This window comes from Mandrillus leucophaeus, unplaced genomic scaffold, assembly GCF_000951045.1.
Source record: "Mandrillus leucophaeus isolate KB7577 unplaced genomic scaffold, Mleu.le_1.0 Scaffold650, whole genome shotgun sequence".
Classification (NCBI taxonomy): Eukaryota; Metazoa; Chordata; class Mammalia; order Primates; family Cercopithecidae; genus Mandrillus; species Mandrillus leucophaeus.
In genome coordinates this window covers 930135-950087 of record NW_012107031.1, presented here as the reverse complement: position 1 = coordinate 950087, position 19953 = coordinate 930135, and the positions used below count along the sequence as shown (strand labels likewise).

At 44.0% G+C, this 19953-nt stretch overlaps 3 protein-coding genes across 8 annotated transcripts in view; 2 read left to right on the top strand and 1 right to left on the bottom strand.

Annotated features, from left to right (window-relative positions):
- MTSS1 (metastasis suppressor 1) overlaps positions 1-6160 on the top strand; it is a 171331-nt gene extending 165171 nt beyond the window's left edge. For 2 of the 3 annotated variants that reach the window (XM_012001156.1, XM_012001158.1), the window contains 3 exons: positions 874-1047; positions 1372-1534; positions 3235-6146. In XM_012001156.1, coding sequence (XP_011856546.1) covers positions 874-1047; positions 1372-1534; positions 3235-3935 — 1038 coding nt within the window. In that variant the 3' untranslated portion in view covers positions 3936-6146. Of the gene's footprint in view, positions 1-873; positions 1048-1371; positions 1535-3234 lie in introns of all 3 variants that reach the window. The other variant, XM_012001157.1, reaches the window with a different exon arrangement.
- Positions 6161-6957: 797 nt separating this feature from the next.
- Positions 6958-17970, bottom strand: NDUFB9 (NADH dehydrogenase (ubiquinone) 1 beta subcomplex, 9, 22kDa). Of its 2 annotated transcripts, none has more exons than XM_012001159.1 (4): positions 17212-17970; positions 13759-13951; positions 10207-10320; positions 6958-7175 (listed from the first exon to the last, which is right to left on the bottom strand). In XM_012001159.1, exons 1-4 carry the CDS (start codon positions 17442-17444, stop codon positions 7044-7046), a joined length of 672 nt encoding a protein of 223 aa, XP_011856549.1. In that variant the 5' UTR covers positions 17445-17970; the 3' UTR covers positions 6958-7043. The 2 variants fall into 2 exon arrangements, with proteins under 2 accessions (XP_011856549.1, XP_011856550.1); XM_012001160.1 differs by having other exon boundaries at positions 13759-13918; positions 17212-17349.
- TATDN1 (TatD DNase domain containing 1) overlaps positions 17409-19953 on the top strand; it is a 47744-nt gene continuing 45199 nt past the window's right edge. The window contains exon 1 of one of the 3 annotated variants that reach the window (XM_012001161.1): positions 17409-17474. In XM_012001161.1, coding sequence (XP_011856551.1) covers positions 17453-17474 — 22 coding nt within the window. In that variant the 5' untranslated portion in view covers positions 17409-17452. Of the gene's footprint in view, positions 17572-19953 lie in introns of all 3 variants that reach the window. The other 2 variants (XM_012001162.1, XM_012001163.1) reach the window with 2 other exon arrangements.

Sequence of the window (19953 nt, the reverse complement as noted above, 5' to 3'; positions counted from 1 at the left end):
ACTTTCCTTCTGGCCATGTTTCCCATTTTCCCTGATGAGCTCCCTGCTGGGCTGTGGTAACAGAACCACAGCCCAAAGCAGGTTTGGGATGATCATGTTGAACTTAACAGTACATGCAGACTTTAGCGTTAGTCTTGAGTGTTCAAACATGTTTGCTTTACTATAAAGACAAACTTTGAAAATGATCCCCTAGCAAGTCCGATCAATGCTCCTCCAGGAGGATAATGTGCTCTCTTTTGAGAGGAGGACCCTAATTTGAAAAGTAGGCCCCTCGGCTGCCAGCATGTTAAGCCAGTTTTGACTTTAGCCCTCACAGGCTGTGTGGGCCTCTCAAGACTCCTCAGAATCTTTCTACGGCCCCTGGGTGCCTGCCTTTCCTTCTGAGGGCTTGAGAGGGCAGGGAGCCTGCCATGCCCTTTGAGGCTGGTTTCCTGGGAATGGAGGGAGAGGGGCGATGTTGCTTTAGTGCTCGCTGGTGGCCGTTCCCTAACTGGAAGTCATCCAGGCTGTTAAGGAGCGACGGTCCCTTCAGACAGGAGAAGCAGGGTGCGCTGTCCACTGGCGGGTCCCCTTAGCCTATACCAGTCACCCGTTAGGTGGCTGCTGGGTCTCCTGCTGCCGCCTGGTGGGTGAGGGTTTTTAATCTTTGGGCAGAGATGAGGAAAAGAGAGGTACACGGGGGGCTCCCAAAGGGTTTTCCATTCCTTGCCCTTTAGAGCCTGGAGAGGGCAGGCAGAGGGCCTGTGGCTTGTCCCAGCCAGAGGCTCCCCTTTAGGGGCCCAGCTGCCTTCTCTGGGGAGCTGTCTATGGGGTCGCTGCAGCCCTCCAGTGAAGGCAGAGGCCCTGGCTCCTGACCGCACTTGTTCTGCGTAGGACTGGGCTAAGCCAGGGCCCTATGACCAGCCTCTGGTGAACACCCTGCAGCGCCGCAAAGAGAAGCGAGAACCAGACCCCAACGGGGGAGGACCCACTACTGCCAGTGGCCCACCTGCAGCCGCCGAGGAGGCTCAGAGACCACGGAGCATGACTGTGTCGGCTGCCACCAGGGTGACGCTCTTGTTCTCGATATTTGGTTGGGGCCACCTCAGCTTGGCTGGGGATCATATTCTGGCCAGCAACTGGGGGGCCGAGGCAGCCTTGCAGCTGGAGGGACCTGGGCTGCATTCCCTGACTTCCTGCCCTACCGCAGAGTCCCTGGGAAGAAGCCTTGTGTGGGAATGAGAGAGGCAGAGCTTTCTAGGGTCAGAGTGGGACCCAAGCAAATCAGTGGCCCCCTGGGCCCATAGGCGTGTGGCGCTTATGGGGGCAGAACAGGAGTGACATTGAGGGCCCCCTGAAGCAACTTATGTGTCTCTCTCCTCCAACCTGCAGCCTGGCGAGGAGATGGAGGCTTGTGAGGAGCTGGCCCTGGCCCTGTCTCGGGGCCTGCAACTGGACACCCAGAGGAGCAGCCGGGACTCGCTTCAGTGCTCCAGCGGCTACAGCACCCAGACAACCACCCCCTGCTGCTCTGAGGACACCATCCCTTCCCAAGGTACGAGGCAGCCTGGGGTACGCACTTAGGCTTTCTGAGCAGCACCAGGTGAGGAGATAGAAAACTGCTGGTCCATTTTAACCACAGCCTCACCACCGGCTAACTAACAGGCGTCAGGATCGTTCTCGTTATCTGGGAATGCTTTGGGGAGCTCATCTGTAGTTGTCAGGTAGCTGCCATGTAAGAAAGGGGTCTGGATTTTCACAGCTTTTTGCGTTTTGCAGCATCATACACAAGTCTCCCATTTGAATGGAGACGTGCTGTAGTAAGAATAGCTGCAGGCCAGGCGCAGTGGCTTACACTGTAATCCCAACATTTTGGGACTCTGAGGCAAGCAGATTGCTTGAGCTGCAGAAGTTCGAGACCAGCCTGGGAAACATGGCGAAACCCTTGTCTCTACAGAAAATGCAAAAATTAGCCAGGTGTGGTGGCACACACCTGTGATCCCAGCTACTCTGGAGGCTGAGGTGCAAGGATTGCTTGATCCACGACTGCACCACTGCACTCCAGCCCGGGCAACAAAACGAGACCCTGTCTCAAAGGAATAGCTTCATTTTTGTTTTAGCACTTTGCACTACACACTTTATGGTTATTTTCCCATTTAATCTTTACAGCCACTTATGGGGTAGGTATTTTTATCCCTGTTTTACAGAAGTGGAAATTAAGGTTCAATAACTTGCTCATATTCACATAACCAGTAAGTAGCAGAAATGGAGTTTGAACCTGTGTGTTAGAGTGTAATGCCCAAGTTCTTAACCTATTCCAGCCAAATCCTCTATCAGACCTGCCTCCCTCATCCTCATGTCCACTGCACACACAAGTCAGGCAAGATGAAAATCTTAACAGCTGGAATGTCTATGATAATTGACCAAAAGCTATGCCATTCATCATTCAAAACCTCTAAGACAGTGAGTCTTATTGGAGGGTGATTTTCTTTCCCAGGGGACATTTGGCAATGACTACAGACATTTCTGGTTGTCACAACTGAAGGGGTACTACTGGCACCTAGTGGGCACCGGGCAGGGATACTGCTTAAACATCCTGGAATACACAGCACAGCCCCTCCCCACCATGTCCTCCGTAACAAAGAACTATCTAGCCCAAATGGTCAATAGTACGGCGGTTCAGAATCAGTGCTGTGAGCTGTTTAATCTGTAAGCTCCCGCATCATCCTGAGATTGGTCTTACAAGGAAGTGAGCACATCACACTGATGGAAACTGTCCTTGTCCCTTGTTGTCAGGGACTCACTGTCAGTAGCTTTGTTCTTTGTCTAGCCCTCGCCTCTCCAGTTAATCATCAGGGAGATGTTATCGCCTAGGCTAGTCTGAGGTTTGATCTTCATGTTGAATTCTGGACTGGAGAATTCGTCTGCTTTCATCCCCCTTATCCCTCCCAGAGATGCTTGGAGGGAGCTTTGCTGCAGCCTAGCAGCTTTACCTTCTTCCCCATTGATGGTATTTGACTGCCTACCATGTCCAGCACCGTTCTAGGTGCTGGGGACACATCAGTGAACAAAGCAAAGATCCCTGCCAGGGAGTTCGTAGTTGGTGAGGCTTTCTGAAGATGGTAGAGAAGCCTGGGGGAAGCTTGGGATGAGACTGTGCGTACCCTGGCTTGCGTGCCTTTTGTCCTCCCAATGCAGAAGAATCAAAAAGCAAAGCTGCTGTCTTGAATATGTCTAATCAAATCCTATAATCAGTTTCAGATTATGATTATTTCTCTGTAAGTGGTGACCAGGAGGCAGATCAACAGGAGTTCGACAAGTCCTCCACCATTCCAAGAAACAGCGACATCAGCCAGTCCTACCGACGGATGTTCCAAGCCAAGCGTCCAGCCTCAACTGCTGGCCTCCCCACCACCCTGGGACCTGCTATGGTCACTCCAGGGGTTGCAACTATCCGACGGACCCCTTCCACCAAGCCTTCTGTCCGCCGGGGAACCATTGGAGCTGGTCCCATCCCCATCAAGACGCCCGTGATCCCTGTCAAGACCCCAACGGTCCCAGACCTCCCAGGGATGTTGCCAGCCCCTCCAGATGGGCCAGAAGAGCGGGGGGAGCACAGCCCTGAGTCGCCATCTGTGGGTGAGGGCCCCCAAGGTGTCACCAGCATGCCCTCCTCAATGTGGAGCGGCCAAGCTTCCGTTAACCCTCCACTTCCAGGCCCGAAGCCCAGTATCCCTGAGGAGCACAGACAGGCAATTCCAGAAAGTGAAGCCGAAGACCAGGAACGGGATGCCCCAAGTGCCACTGTCTCCCCAGGCCAGATTCCAGAGAGTGACCCTGCAGACCTGAGCCCAAGGGATACTCCACAAGGAGAAGATATGCTGAACGCCATCCGAAGGGGCGTGAAACTGAAGAAGACCACGACAAATGATCGCTCGGCCCCTCGCTTCTCTTAGGCTCACAAGAAACACGCCAGTGGGCAATGAACTGTTTCATTAATAAAACCTAATTTGTCTTGATCCATTCCAATCTATAATAAAACAAAAGATTTTGTAGGCAACTCGGAATATAGCTCTTTTGAAAGTACTCGACACCTTTAGATAAGAATTAAAACCAACCTATGTAACTGACATAATCTTGATCTTTTAATTTGTAAATATTGACAATTTTCTTTCTGCACATTTTAATCTTAAGTTTCCCTTTTGATTTTTCTGAAGGTGCCAAATTCCATTTAACTTTTTTACAAGTCTTTGTAAAATTTTAAATGCATAAAAGGGTGGGGGTTGGGGCAGGGCAACCACGAAGTAGTTAATTTTAGAAAAGGATTTACTATACTTCACTCTTCTTTTTCTTCCCCCACAAGCTTTTGTAGAGGCATTGTAGTAGTCTAGCTTAGAAGCAAATGCAAGTTATTTTAATGTACAAACTAAATGGCTAAGAGGTAAAATCCTCATTTAAATATACTATGTTCTAGATGAAAAGAGCAGGAGTAACAATTGATGAGCAATATTCAGAGTGAAGTAAATCTGGAAATGGTAGACTGTGTTGGGATTGGGGGGAGGGCCATGGGAGGGGCACACCGTCAACATAGCCGATCCTGTTACATTTAAGAGTAGCCTCGTAGGTTGAATTTCTTCTAGTAGCTTCATGGTAAATGCATCCGAATAAGCCATACTGGATTGCAGTGTTTGTTTCTGTAGGGTGTTTAAGGACTTCCTTTCTCCCACGATTCCTCTGGACTGCACACAGCACCCACCTCCAGCCCCATGCATGCTGCTGCCGCTGGGCAGTCGTAGAAGCCCCCACTTCAGTTTCTCGTTGATTGTACTCACCTTCATGGAATCCAAATACATCCAAAAGGGTAAGGCAGTTTTAAAAAATGTGAAAACATTTAAAAATGATAGCAGGGAATTCTTATAGTAAATGCCTTTTACTTAACTGTGCCCAGCAGGCTGGGTGCGTTAAAAAGCCCAAATATTTTGAAAAAACTCGAACGGATTTGACAAGGGTAGCCAGCTTGGAGTCTAGCAAGCAACTTGCCAATGTGTTTACCAATCTGGGGGCTTGTTTTTCTTTTCTTCTTTCAAATAAATGGCAGTTAACTGGCTTCACAGTAAACATTGAAGAGAGGAGGATTTGGTTATTGTCACTGGGAATCTGACCACTATACTGTCCTTTTTTGTATTCTGGGTAATGTTTTTTGGAAAGGATTTGTCTTTTCTTTTTTAAATGAAAGTTAAATTTGTTATAATGCCCACACCCTAAAACCAACAGAGATTTGTAGATTTAAAGGGATCACATTTGAAGACAATAGTGTTTAAGAAAGCAAGCAAGTCCCTTAGCAGTCAGGTCAGTTAACAGGGCACATTTCTGACCTAACCCTCTCAAGGAAGAGGAGGAGCTTGGTGGGTCTCATACACCCTGCAGATTCCTGTTGGCTCTAACCCTCAATTACCTAATCTTATGCTTTAACACATAACTGCATTGGATGTGAGAGTAACGTGCCGTATGGTCATTGTTCTATATATTAACATTGAACACTGCTGCAATTGCTCAAGGACATTTTATGTTACGGCTTTAAAGCAAAGGCATGATTATTAGAAACTATTTAAGCTTTTTTCTTTGAAAAACAAGCTCCTTTTACAGAATATAAGCAACAGTAGTGCCTGTGGTTTAGCCCACCAATCTTGATGACTAAAAGTAGCTGATGCATTGTGCATATGATGCTTGAGACGGTTTTTGCAAAAGCAGAAATCGCTGCAAGGTAATCACAATAGATAAAAGTGGTATTTTAAACCTTTGAAATAAATGGATGTAACTGTACCTTGGTACAGCTTTTCACTTGTTTAGTTTTTAAACGTTAGTATAATCTGAATAAATAAAATGTTGCCAAATTCAATGTAGAAAGAATGTGACGACACACCTTGGGTAGTTCTGCTTGTGTTTTTGCATATTGTAAAAGCAGTGTCACAGCTAAAAATAAAGACATCGTTTCTAACGGTAAATTATTGTGGTTTAGTTGCTAGTTTGTACTGAGAGTTGACCTCTCCCTGTGCAGTTTTTTGTTCTAAACTTGTATAAATAACAATTGTGTACTGTGTCTCCCTTCTACATTGTAACAATTGCTTCAGCCTACGTTATAAATAAAGAACCACTAGATTAAAAAAGTCATGTATTTCAAGTCTTGTTACAATTCAGTTTGAGGTCTTAGTCAAATGTTAGAAGATGGACTGGGACTCAAATAGAGCTTACATAGAAAGTGACAAAATATTTTTGTGATGGCTATAAGATCATTGGTTGCCTGAAACTATTTGAAAACAGTTCTATCTAATGAGGTATCAAGAACTAAAAGCAGCTGTTTTGGGTTGAAAGTTTTAAAAACTGCTTTATCTTTAAAAAACAAGAACAACAAACAAAGCTTCTGAAACATTTAAGGAGTTCTGTTATTCCCTTACCTTTGAGTCCGCAGACAATCCAAGCTACGGTAGCAGAAGCAAAGCTGGAAAACTGCCTCTAAAATAAGCACCACAAAGTTTTATCCCAGATTGGACCATTTAACCCCGACCATCAAACCTCCACCCTTGAGGGAACTCCACAAATTCCAGGCTTATTTGCTGACTACGTACTTCTTAGGGAGAGTTGTTGTTCTAATAAAAACCAAAATTCCATTAGTGAACTCTTTAGAAAACCAAAAAGGTTATTTTTAAATCCTCAGTATTTCTATTCTTGGCTTTGCTTATTCCTTCCAGTTACCACAGCTAATTAGGCTTTTGACTTGAGAGTTTATTCGCCTCAATCTGGTTCTGCCTCAGTTTTTCCTTACTGGTAATATGTGCTATCCGTGATTTATTGCAGAGAACACAGCTGACCGACTACATGTCCCGTTATTTTCTTCACATGCACAATTGATAAAACAATGATAGTGGCACAGTCACTTGGCATCACGGTAATTCTTAGAAGAACGCCAGTCATACCAGAGACCATTTCATTGATTTTTTTATTAGGGCAAGTGCATGTTGTGTAACGTATTTCACTTGCAAGTATGAAAGATGAGGGGTCTCTCTCTATGTGGGCCGCTCCCGGGGTCTGGTCACAATATCCCACCACAGTGGGGGCAAATCACCTTCCTTTCGGGCAGGGGGCAAAGCTTCAGTTAAAGGACCACCAGGTGGCGTTTCCTCCTGCAGCTGCTTAACCTAGAAGGAGGCAAGGAAGGAATCATTACCAAAGGAATCTAATTGACTTTAAAAATCTGTTTGCTGCAGCGAAGGGTCAGCTTTATATCCATGGTCTGTCACTGACATGACACACTGATCACAATATTGAAAAGTGTTTTTCGCATACACCTGCTTTATTTTCATACCCACACTTTCAGAAAAGTCTCCTTAAGGGTTTTCCCATTCTTCTAAACAGTAAAGCCTATTCTTCCCCCCACCCCTATTCTTCCTCCCTCCTATTCTTCCCCCCACCCCTTTTCATCACCTGATTATCTGGACCTCCTCTTACTCTGTAGACAAAAACATGACAACTATCATTCCAATTCTCCTTGTCACAGTCCCCCACTCACTGACCAGAAAAACATTTATTTTTGTGTCTCAGCTAAGTGTTCTCCAAAAGCACCATTAAGAAACCTTAGTTCATAATATGTTGGGGATGTTCCTTGTAAGCCCCCTTCCTAGCAACCAAGGACAAAAATAAACCACAAAATCACATGTAAAAATATGCCCAGTTCTGCCAAATGCTGCCCTACTACCTCCAGTTCTAGTTATAGCCAAGATAAATGTCCTAACAGAGGATAACCCATTCTGGATTGTGGCTGCCCTGGGCCTCCAGTCACATGTGCTGCTTAATAATGCTGAAGTGATGGCATAGGTAAAGGAGGAACTGTTGAGGTTATCCCAGTGATCAGTTGCAGAATGAACCCGTGGCTCACCATGAATATACTTCCAGCTTCTAAACGGTGAGACATTTCTGACAAAACATTGCCCCCTTTGGACACAGTGCCCTTCCTTCGGGTCACCCTTGGCCAAACACTTGCAAAGGTCAATATCCTTAGTGTTATCACCAGAACCAGCACAACTTCCAGATCATGAATTCAAATACCCCACTGTCCAACCACACTCTCCCTTTCCCACTCACTTGTTTAAATGCCTCCTTGAAACTCAGAGAGACTACCATTTCACAGATCTCCCAACTTGGCCTTCCCTCTCTGCATCTGCCCCCCCAGCTTAACTTTGTTTTTTTTCAATCCAGCTTAGATTCATTCCATCATGACGATAGCTTCCTCTCGAATAACCTCAAGTCCCTTGTCACTCTCTCTGAGCAACAGATAAACCGAACCACATACCCTCAGGCCTGTGCTCATACAGCTTAGTATTGCTAAAGAGAAAAAAGACACTGGAGCAAATCGGAGTCATTACTCACTAACTATTCCCAACCTCAAATGGGCCTTCGCCACCTGGCCATCCTAGTACTCTCCAGCAAGCCCCTCCTCTCCCCATGACTATCACACCTTCTCCCCGTCACTATCACATATTCTCCAAACATGCTGCGCCCACTTGTTCTGGGCTTTTCCTCCTATTTCACTAAAAAAAAAACCCAAAAAACAAAAAAGCTATTACACAAGTCTGTCATCTTCAAAACTTCTTTTTTTTTTTGTTTTTTTTGAGACGGAGTCTTGCTCTGTCGCCCAGGCTGGAGTACAGTGGCCGGATCTCAGCTCACTGCAAGCTCCGCCTCCCGGGTTTGCGCCATTCTCCTGCCTCAGCCTCCTGAGTAGCTGGGACTACAGGCGCCCGCCACCTCGCCCGGCTATTTTTTTGTATTTTTTTTAGTAGAGACGGGGTTTCACCGTGTTAGCCAGGATGGTCTCAATCTCCTGACCTCGTGATCCGCCCGTCTCGGCCTCCCAAAGTGCTGGGATTACAGGCTTGAGCCACCGCGCCCGGCCCATCTTCAAAACTTCTAACCCAAATTTATATATAATCTTTTGCCCAATTATAATGGACAAAGAATCCTTTCTCCTTTTCTTCTTTCTCTACACTCTCTCCTAAAGATTCCATACATCTCTCCATGGCTTTTAAAACTGAAAACTCCCAAGTTTCTGTTTCTAGGCCAAATCTCTCCTGGGAGTTCCAGATTTCCACATCTAAAGCTGGCTTCTGACATCTGCACTTGATATGTCACAGGATTCTCAAACTTCAGCCTTCCAAAATGAATTCTCGATTGCTGCTCTGACACCTGTGCCCCTTTCCCCAATCTTCCCTATCTTGGTAAACATCACCAAACTCCAGATGTTAAAGCTTCAAACCCAGAAACCATTCTCTCTCTCTCTTTTTTTTTTTTTTTTTTTTTTTGAGATGGAGTCTTGCTCTGTCACCCAGGCTGGAGGACAGTGGTGCAATCTCAGCTCACTGCAACCTCCACCTCCTGGGTTCAAGCAATTCTCCTGCCTTGGCCTCCCAAGTAGCTGGGATTACACGTGTACACCACAACACCCAGCTAATTATTTGTACTTTTAGTAGAGACGGGGTTTCACCATCTCTAGTTCAGGCTGGTCATGAACTCTTGACCTCAAGCTATCACCCACTTTGGCCTCCCAAAGCGCTGGGATTACAGGTGTGAGCCACTGCACCCTGCCCCAGAAACCATTCTTGATTCCTCCCTGTCCCTTGCCCACCCTCAACATCCAGTCAGTTGTCACATCCCTCCAAATGATGTCCTGAGTAAATTTCTTTCCATATCCACTTCATCCACCCTGGTGCTGATCATGACAACCTTTTGACTAAACTTCTGCAATAATCCTAGAAGGGTCTCTCTGCTTCTTCTCTTCCCCTCTCCAATATAGTCTTCACACTACAGCAAGACTGAGCTTTTAAAAATATAACTAACTGACCATCCTAACATGACTGAAAAATGCCTAAGACTCTAGTGGAGAGGCAGGTTAAGGGACCGTATGGCAAGAAGGCAAGAAAGTCAGGCAAAGGACTAAAGAGAAGGAGATCTGAAGCAAAATCAAAGACAAAGCCAAAAAGACCAGGGAATGCACTTTAACTTACTTGTAAGGTGGTTATAAATTTAAATTGATACACTTAGATACCACAGTGTATCTGAGAAGTAAGGGCCTAGAGTAACTGTCATGTCTGGAATCTGGACCTCTGCATGTGGGGATCAAAACTTGACTCCATCTACATAGCGAAGGAATATTGAAGTACAAGTAGAACGCACCTCTCGTTCCCAGCTTTCCCTCCGCAGTTTCTTCCACTGTTCTCTCTTGGCAAAGTAATCAGGATACATTGCCTTCTCAGAAGGATGCCAGTCATCTAAGCACCATTCTGGGACCTGTCAGGAGAGGAAATCATGGTATCAATCCACAGGACACACTTACCTATCCCTGATAGGGCCTGCTCAGGAGATGTAACACAAAGATCAAGGTACATTTTTATTTTTATAACCACTGCAACTACCAGACTGTTTCTAACTCTAAGCAAAGAACAGCAGAGGATAAGCAGGAACCAATAATAAAGGAAAATGCCTCAGAGTCAAAGACGGTGCTGAAAAATAGCACCATCATCAGTCCAAGGAGAACTGGCTTCATTCCTCCCCTACCTGCCTTCTCTAAATACCCAGAGTAGTCTTATCTTACTTGGAACTCTTAATTAGAGTATCTCAGAAATATTAAGCATCAATCCAAGTTGGTTAACTTTAAAGTCTAAAATGAACTTTGTTATAGCAAAAAGTATACTGTACGATCTTGAATCTGAAAGTAGAAAGGCTTAATGACATCTCAGAGAAAACTGACACCTAAAAAACAGTACTGGCACACCTTAGAGATACTGTGGGTTTGGATCCACACCGCTGCAATATAGCAAATATCACAATAAAGCAAGTCACAAAATGTTTTTGGTTTCCCAGTGCATATAAAAGTTATGTTTATACTATACTATAAAGTGTCCGATAGCATTATGATGTCTGTTGAGATGGAGTCTCCTGGTGAAGATTTTGTGAATATTGATTAAATAACAAAGGACTTTGAATAGTACAACTTAGTTGATAAAGCAGTGACAGGGTTTGAGAGGATTGACTCCAATTTTGAAAGAAGTTCTTCTGTGGGTAAAATGCCATCAAATGGCATCACATGCTATAGAAATATTTCGTGAAAGGAAAAGTCAATTGATGTGGCAAACCTCACATAATATACATAAAAAATGTACATAATTTAAAAATACATTATTGGTTGGGCGAGGTGGCTCCTGCCTTTATTCCCAGCCCTTTGAAGGCTGAGGTAGGGAGATTCTATGAGGGTAGGAGTTCGAGACCAGCCTGGACAACATAGCAAGACTCCATCTCTACAAAAAATGAAATAAATTAGCTAGGTGTGGTGGTGTGCACCTGTATTCTTAGCTACTTGGTTGGCTAGGACAGGAGAACTGCTTGAGCCCAGGGGGTCCAGGCTACAGTGAGCTATGATAATGCTACTGCACTCCAGTCTGGGCAACAGAGGGAGACCGTTTTCAAAACAAAAACAAAAGAAATACGTTATTGATAAAAACTCCAACAATCATCTGAGCTATCAGAAAATCAATCTTTTTACTGGTGGAGAGAATTGTGTCAATGTTGATGGCTGGTGACTAAACAGGGTGATGTTTGCCGACGGATGGAGTGGCTTTGGCAATCTCCTAAAATAACAATGAGGTTTGCCACATCAATTGACTCTTCCTTTCACCAAACACTTCTATAGCATGTGATGCCATTTGATAGCATTTTACCCACGGAAGAACTTCTTGCAAAACTGGAGTCAATCCTCTCAAACCCTGCTGCTGCTTAATCAACTAAGTTGATGTACTGTGTGTGAAGTCCTTTGTTACCATTTCAACAATGTTCACAAAATCTTCACCAGGAGACTCCATCTCAAGAAACCACTTTCTTATTCATCCATAAGAAGCAGCTCTTCGTCTGTTCAAGATTTATCATGAGATTACAGCAATTCAGTCACGTCCTCAGGATCAACTTCTATTCTGGCTCTCTTGCTATTTCCACAACTTCTGCAGTTACTTCCTCTGCTGAAGTCTTGGGCCCTTCAAAGTCATCCACAAGGGTTGGAATCAACTTCTTCCAACCCCATTAAAGCTGACATTTTGATCTCTTCCCATGAATCACAAATATCCTTAATGGCATTTAGAATGGTGAATTCTTTCCAGAAAATTTTACTATGCCCAAATCCATCAGAGGAATCAACATCTATATCAACTATAACTGTGCAAAATATATTTCTTAAATAATAAAACTTGCACATTGAAATTACTCCTTGATCCATGGGCTGCAGAATGGATATTAGTAGACATGGTAGCAGGTCTCGACAGTGGGTTTGAAAGATTCAGTAAACCATGTTGTACACAGATTTGCTGTAACTCAGCCTTTGTTATTCCATTTCTAGGGCACAGGCAGAGTAGGTTTAGCATAATTCTTAAGGACCCCAGGATTTTCAGAATGGCAAATGAACAATGGCTTCAACTTAAAACCACCAGCTGCATTAGCCCCTAACAAGAAAGTCAGCCTGTCCTTGAAGTTTTGAAGCCAGGCATTGACTTCTCTCAAGGTATGAAAGTTCTAGATGGTATCTTATTCCAAAAACAGGCTACTTCATCTCCACTGAAATTCTGTTGTTGAGTACAGCCACCTTCATCAACTATCTTAGCCAGCTTTTGTGTAATAATTTGCTGCAGCTTTTCCATCAGCACTTGTTACTTCACCTTGCACATCTGGGTTACAGAGATGGCTTTTTTTCCTTAAACCTCATGGACCAACCTCTACTAGCTTCCAACTTTTTTTCTGCAGCTTCCTCATCTCTCTCGGCCTTCACAGAAATGAAGAGTTAAAGACTTGCTCTGGATTAGGCTTTGGCTTAAGGGAATGTTGTAGCTGGTTTGATCTTTTGTCCCAACCACTAAAACGTTCTCCGTATCAGCAATGAGGCTGTTTCACTTATCATTTGTGTGTTCACTGGAGCAGCACTTTTAATTTCCTTAAAAAACCTTTAGTTTCCTTTGCATTCACAACTTGGCTAATCAGCAGAAAAGGCCTAGCTTTCTGCCCATCTTGGCTTTCAACATGCCTTCCTCACTCAGCTTAATCATTTCCAGCTTTTGATTTAAAGTAAGAGATGTGCAACGGATTTAAAGTGAGATACATGTAACTCTTTCTTTCACTTGAACACTTAGAGGCTATGGTACGGACATTAATTGTCCTAATTTCAGTGTTGCTGTGTCTTAGGGAATAGGGAGCCCTGAGGAGAGGGATAGAGGGAGAGGAACTACTGGTCGGTGACAGTCAGGACACACACATTTATGGATTAAGTCTGCTGTTTTATATGGGCATGGTTTTTATGCCCCCAAACAATGACAATAGTAACATCGACGGTGACTGATCACAGTTCACCACAACAGATAGACTAATAATAAAAAAAAGTCTGAAATCTTGCAGGAATTGCCAAACTGAGAAACAGAGACAGGAAGTGAGCCCATGGTGTTGGAAAAATGGTGCCCATAGACTCGCTCAGCACGGGGTTGCCACAAACCTTCAATATGTAAAAATACAGTATCTGCCAAGCACAATAAAACAAAATGCAGTAAAATAAGGTAGGCCTGCGTCTGACGACTGTCAGGAAAGAAGTCTCCTAGCTACCCCTTGAAAGGCAAGTGATTTCTAAGGCTGAGGTCTGGGACTGAAGAAACAAAGTCTATCTCTCAGAAGGCAGTCATCATTATAATTCTCGCCTACCTTGTAGCAATCGTATCTCTCATAGGAGGTGCCCCCAGGAGAGTCAGGGAAGATGTACGGCTGTGGATGCTGATAGTACCAGAATTCTTCCTCAGCCTCCTTCAGCAGCTGGGTGGCCTTCATCATATCCTTTTCATTCTTATGTTCTTCAAACCGGGCTCTCATCAAACAAGCAAAGTATCGGTATTTGTCTCTTAAACCAAAATGATTTTGAAGATTAGAAATGTTACCTACTCACATGGTCAGAGTTGCTGTCTGACAGGAGGCTGCACTCCTGACACCTTCTGGATGGGCAGTGGACCTCCCCCAACCCTCCTAATGGAGCAGCCGTATCATCATGGCTGCTTCCTCTAGAGCCCACCAAACAGCAGCAGCAAAAAATAATGTATTAAATATATACCCTAACCATTTTTCTCCTCTTACATCCAACAATGGAAAGAGGATTTAAACAAAAAAGAAAAGAGAATTCGCAAGAGAAAAGCTATAACCTCTGTAGGATCATTCAACACTCATTGAATGACAACTTCCATTTCCTTCTATCTTGTGCTAGTCACTATGCTAAATTCTGGAGATACAAAGATGAATAAGAAAGGTGTTACTTGGCAGAAACAGTATTGCTTAGCTCATACAGAGCTGGGTTTGTATCCTGACTCTGACACTAGCTGCATAACTTTAGGCAAGTTAAAGTCAGGTTCTAAAGAAACTGGGCAAAGACCAGCTAGGAGGTTTTGACAGTAATCTAGGACACAGATGACAAGGGCCTGAAAGTAGAGAGCTGTGATGGTGACAGGAGACAGGAGAGACATTTAGAGACATTTAGACTTCCCAGTTATGAGAATAGGCTCTCCAATCAGACTGTGTAGGCCTGAATCTTAGCTCTGCCACTACTAGCTGTGTAACCTGGGGTAAGTTAATGTCTTCTGGCAAAGTGCAGTGGCTCATGCCTATAATCCCAGCACTTTGGGAGGCTGAGGTGGGTGGGTGGGTCACCTGAGGTCAGGAGTTCAAGACCAGCCTGGCCAACATGGCAAAACCCTGTCTCTACTAAAAATACAAAAATTAGCTGGGCATGGTGGTGGGCGCCTATAATCCCAGCTACTCGAGAGGCTGAGGCAGGAGAAGCGCTTGAACCTGGAAGATGGAGGTTGTGGTGAGCCAAGATCGCGCCATTGCACTCCAGCCTGGGCAACAAGAGCGAAACTCCGTCTCTCGTAAACATTCAATAAGATAAACACACTTTTAAAAGTGCCTGGTACATCCCAAGTGTTCAATAATGTCAGTTACTAATATCATAATAGAAAGAGAATTTACAAAAACCAGTGTCGAATTATACATGGTATATGAGTATGTGTGTTATTGGCAAAGGAGTAAGGAGCAAATACTTGAGATCAATTCTGAGACTTAAAGCTCAGTAACTAAATTACTAATAATACCATTAGTAGAGGCAGGAAATTTGGGAAAAGAGTCAGAATGGGGAGTGATAGGAAAACAAGTTTGATTTCAAAGAATTTAGATAAATTGAGTGTGAGAGAACAGTTGGTGATCTTTTCAAATTTTTTTTTTTATTATTATTTTTTGAGACAATGTTTCACTCCTGTTGCCCAGGCTGGAGTGCAACAGGGCGATCTTGCCTCACTGCAACCTCTGCCTCCCAGGTTCAAGCGGTTCTTCTGCCTCGGTCTCCCGAATAGATGGGATTACAGGCACCCACCACCACACCTGGATAATTTTTGTATTTTTAGTAGAGACGGGGCTTCACATGTAGGCCAGGCTGTTCTCGAACTCCTGACCTCAGGTGATCCATCTGCCTCAGCTTCTCAAAGTACTGGGATTACAGGCATGAGCCACCATGTCCGGCCAACAGTCGGTGATCTAACAAACAATTTGAACTACAGCTCTAGAGACAATTGAGCGCAGGTGGTGACTCAAGTCCCAGCACTAAATGAGGCTGCCCAAAGTACATACAGCAACATAGTAAGCCTAGGATGGAACCACAGAGAACAGCACAATGAGGGCAAATGGAGGAAGAAATTAAGGCAAGGATTGAGAAAAAAATGTCAGATCTAAAAAATGCTGAGCCATAGCTGTCATAGTAGCTAGTTTATATCATCTTCCTCTAGCACTATGGACTTTAGTATTCCCAGCTGTAGTTCAGTATTGCTTGAATTCTTTTTTTTCATGTTTAATTTTTTTTGACACATAATAATTGTACCTATTTATGGGGTACATGTGATATTTTAAGACATCCATATAATGTATAATGATCAAATCAGGGTGATTTGGATATTCATCACCTCAAACATTTATCATTTGTGTTGGGATACCTGAATCCCGGATGGCTCAACTTCCTTCATCATCAATTTGTTTACATGTCCATTTTCCCCACTAATCCATGAGCTGCTGCAGCTCAAAAATTGATTACTAACATTTATATATTTAGCATAGAGCATAGAATCTGAATTGCAAATTCTGTCAAATAAATAAATAAGGAAAACTCAAGGAAGAAACTAACAATCTCATCACATTGTACTTGGCCATCTTCCTGCCAAATCAAGAGAAGTATGTCAGTGACTTTCTAATAGTCACATACATGCAATCTGGGCTTCGAGAATACCCTCTGCAATTCTTCCAGGCCTAATCCATTTTCCATGGAGTTTTTTCCCAGAAGCCCTTCTTATAAAATAGGTTTGGGGAGTTGTAAGACTGGAGTGGAGGCCTGGCACTCACACATCTTGGGTTGTCAGCCCACCTTGCATTGAATTTAGGTTATTAAAATCTACAGATTTTAACACTATGCTCTAACACTAGTCTCAGATGGATAGAGAAGGAAAGAGAATTATGTAACAGGTGAAAAAGATGTAAAGGTAATGAAAAGGACTAGATGAAGCTAAAAAGAGAAAAGCTAATCGGAGGGGTGGGCGAATAATGATGCTTTGGAGTAAGACCTAAATTTTAACCCTGGCTCAGACACTTACAAACGCTATCACCTTGTTACTAGCTGTACTTACCTCCTTATCTGTAAAATAAGCTTAAGATAATTCCTAAGTTTTGCTGACTAAAGAAAATAACGCATAGCTTACTGCTGTTAATATTGGAAAGTAGAAGATCGTGAAGAAAACGATTATTTAGCGAGCGCTGGACCCATGACAATTACAATTTTAGGCGTATTCCTTTATTTCACTTAATCTTCCTGCGACCCTCTGCGCTGGTCCTGAGTCCGTTTCACTACACAAAAAGCTGAGGCCCAGACCCGATAAGCAACTCTACAAGATCTCCCGGCCATGGGTGGCAAAGCCTGGATTCGAACCCGGGTCTACGACAGGATTCTGTGGCGCGAGAGGCCACCTTCCAATTCCGTCCCGAAATCCTTGAACCTCCCGGTACCCGGTGGCCTCTCCACCTCCACGGGGCCCCCAGGGTCACCTCCCCAAGTCCTGGGTCCCCATCCCTTACCTGTGGACGCACCACGACTCCAGGTGGCGCAGCACCCGCTTATAAAGCCGCAACACCTTCTGCTGATGGGTCAGGTAGACCCCCGACACCAATAACGCCATGACTGCGCTGACCTTCCCCGGCCGCGGGGACAGCCGGGAATCCGTAGGCCTGCGGCAGCTGACGGAACAACGCCAGCCGGAAGGGTGGAGCAGCCGGCGGCCACTTCCGCTTCCGCCGGCGAGGTCTCCCATCCGCAGTCATGGGTCGCTTCAAGTTTGTCGGTAAGAGGAGCGTTTTCCACGCCCTTGGGTCTTTTTGACTTGTCTCGGGCGTCGGTCACCAAGGTCACAGGACCCAGGAATTGCGCCCTCCGGCTTTGTAAGGGTTGAAAGGGTCGCTCAGTGGAAGGGGGCGCGGGGAGATTTCTGGGTGCTGTTAATGTTCTGGTTCTTGATCTAGGTCCTGGATTCACGAGGGTGTGTTTATTTGTAAAAATTAACAAGCCAAGCTGTACAGTTATGATTTTTGTGCTCTTTTCAACATCTGTAATGTATTCTGTTTTTAAAAAAGAGAGAAAACTCCAAAAAGGCCAATCACTGTGTTCCCATTCATCCCACGTGCACCTCCCGGCCCTTGGATGACCGCTTTTAGGGCCCAATTCACTCAACCTTTCATTCGTTCATATCATAGTTAATGAGCGCCTCAAGTGAGCCTGGCACTGGCCTAGAAACACAGGGCACAAAGCTCTCGGTTCTACTGTCATCACCATCTAGTGGAGAAACTAGAGAACACAAGTAGTGGGGAGAAAAACAAAATCTGTACTTGGCAAGTACAGTGATCCAGTCAGTATCAGTAGAACGAGAGAGCGAGAATGCTGCCGGGATTTCAATGGGCATGGTCCTCGTCTTTGTGGGGTTTCCAGCTACTTGAAGGTGGGAAATGACAGCGATCACACCTCTGCTTTAGCACGGTAATGCTGATAGCTATTATGTAGCTTTTGTGGGAAATAGGGAGAGGTAGGGAATCACTTCAAGACTTAAACTAGGGTAATGGAAAAGAGAGAGAAATGGAAGAGATGTGTGCAGCATTTAGCAGTCGAGTGTTCATGGCCGGTAGTAGAGAGTGAACAAAGATGACTCAGGGTTTGGAAAAATACTGAAATATGAAATGGAAGCATGACTAGTTTGGCGGTGAGGAGAGGTACCCGGGTCCATTTGGGTTAAGTTTGAGATAATTATAGGACATCCAGGTAGAGATATCTGGGCAATTGGGAATGTGGTCTGGCAATCAAGAGATAAGGATTATACATTTACATCTGAGAGTTATTTAAGCAGTATTTTTTTTCAAAGACGTTGTGCTAAGTCCTGTGGAACTGTAAAATCTAGTGGTGCAGTTTTCAGACTGGAGACCTAAGACCTATGTACTGTACAGTCAAAAGCAAACGCAGGAAAGAATAAGTTAAGTGCCAGGAAAAAGGTTTTGAAATTGCTGTGGGAAAGCCTGGAGTAGGGATTTGAGGAGGGGTCCTCAAATAAGACATTGCCGTGTCTTAGCCTTTCCATCCTAACGTTTGATATAATTGATGAGGGAGATGGAATAAAGAGCCATGAAGTCCTCCATAAAGAAAGGCCACATAACTTTTTAAAAGTGTGTTTATGTTACACAACTAAATCCTTGCCTCAAGTTAATGTTTTAAATCCATCCTCCATGTAGACTCCATTTTGGTGTATCTAAAACTCAAATCAGCTACATGTTTCTTTTGCTTCAAATCTCTCATTTATTCTCCTCAGGATAGTCTAAGTACTTTCACACCATACAAAGCCCTTCTATTGTCCAGTCCTGCCCACTTTTCTAGCCCATCCCTGGACTGCTCTATGAACACTTGTGCATGCTGTTTGTTACCTCTGACAAGGTTTTAGAGTGGCAGTTTGGGGCCACAATATTCCCTCTGCCTACCAACCCTGTTGCCTATCTGCCTACCTGCCCTGCCTGCCTACCTACCTTACTCCTTAAAACTTATACCACATTATTTGTAATTAAATATGAGTCTGTCTTTCCCACTAGATCAAACTCTTAAGGCAGATATTCTGGTATGGTATTTATATTTTTTTCCTAGAGGCGTAGTACAATGACTGTTTGGGCAAGTATGAATGAGTGGCTTTAATGCTAAGGTGATAAGAAAATTAGTAAAGGGATTAGCACCAGATAAAATAAGCAAGAAAAGACTTCTTAGAGAAGGAGACTTTATTGGAATAAATAATTGGAATAAATTTTTTCTGCATGGTCTCCTTTAGCCCCGCTCTCCTAAAGTAACCATATTAAAAGTTTAAAGTATAGCCTTCCCTAATTTTTTAATAGATTGTTATGCAGATTCATAAAAATACAACATATCAAGGTTTTTGTTTTTGTTTTTTTTTTTCCTTTTTAAAACAGAAATGAGATCGTATTATACATTCTATCCTTGGTATATGACTTACTCTGATATTTAATCTTTCAGTTTGTGTCATTTAAAAAAATTCTGTCCATGAATCGCTAAACTAAATTCTTAGCTATATGAGTTCTGAACAAATACTTTGAAAAACACCATATTAAATCTCTGGAAGATTGGTCCATGAACAAGCTTCACATGGGACAATTGCATGAAAAATTAAACCAGTATTATGAAAATTACCTTAGATTTTGGTTTAAGACAGCTGACCATTATAATTCTTTCTACATTTCTCTCTTTTCTACTTGCATAACAAGTGACTGCCCCTTAGA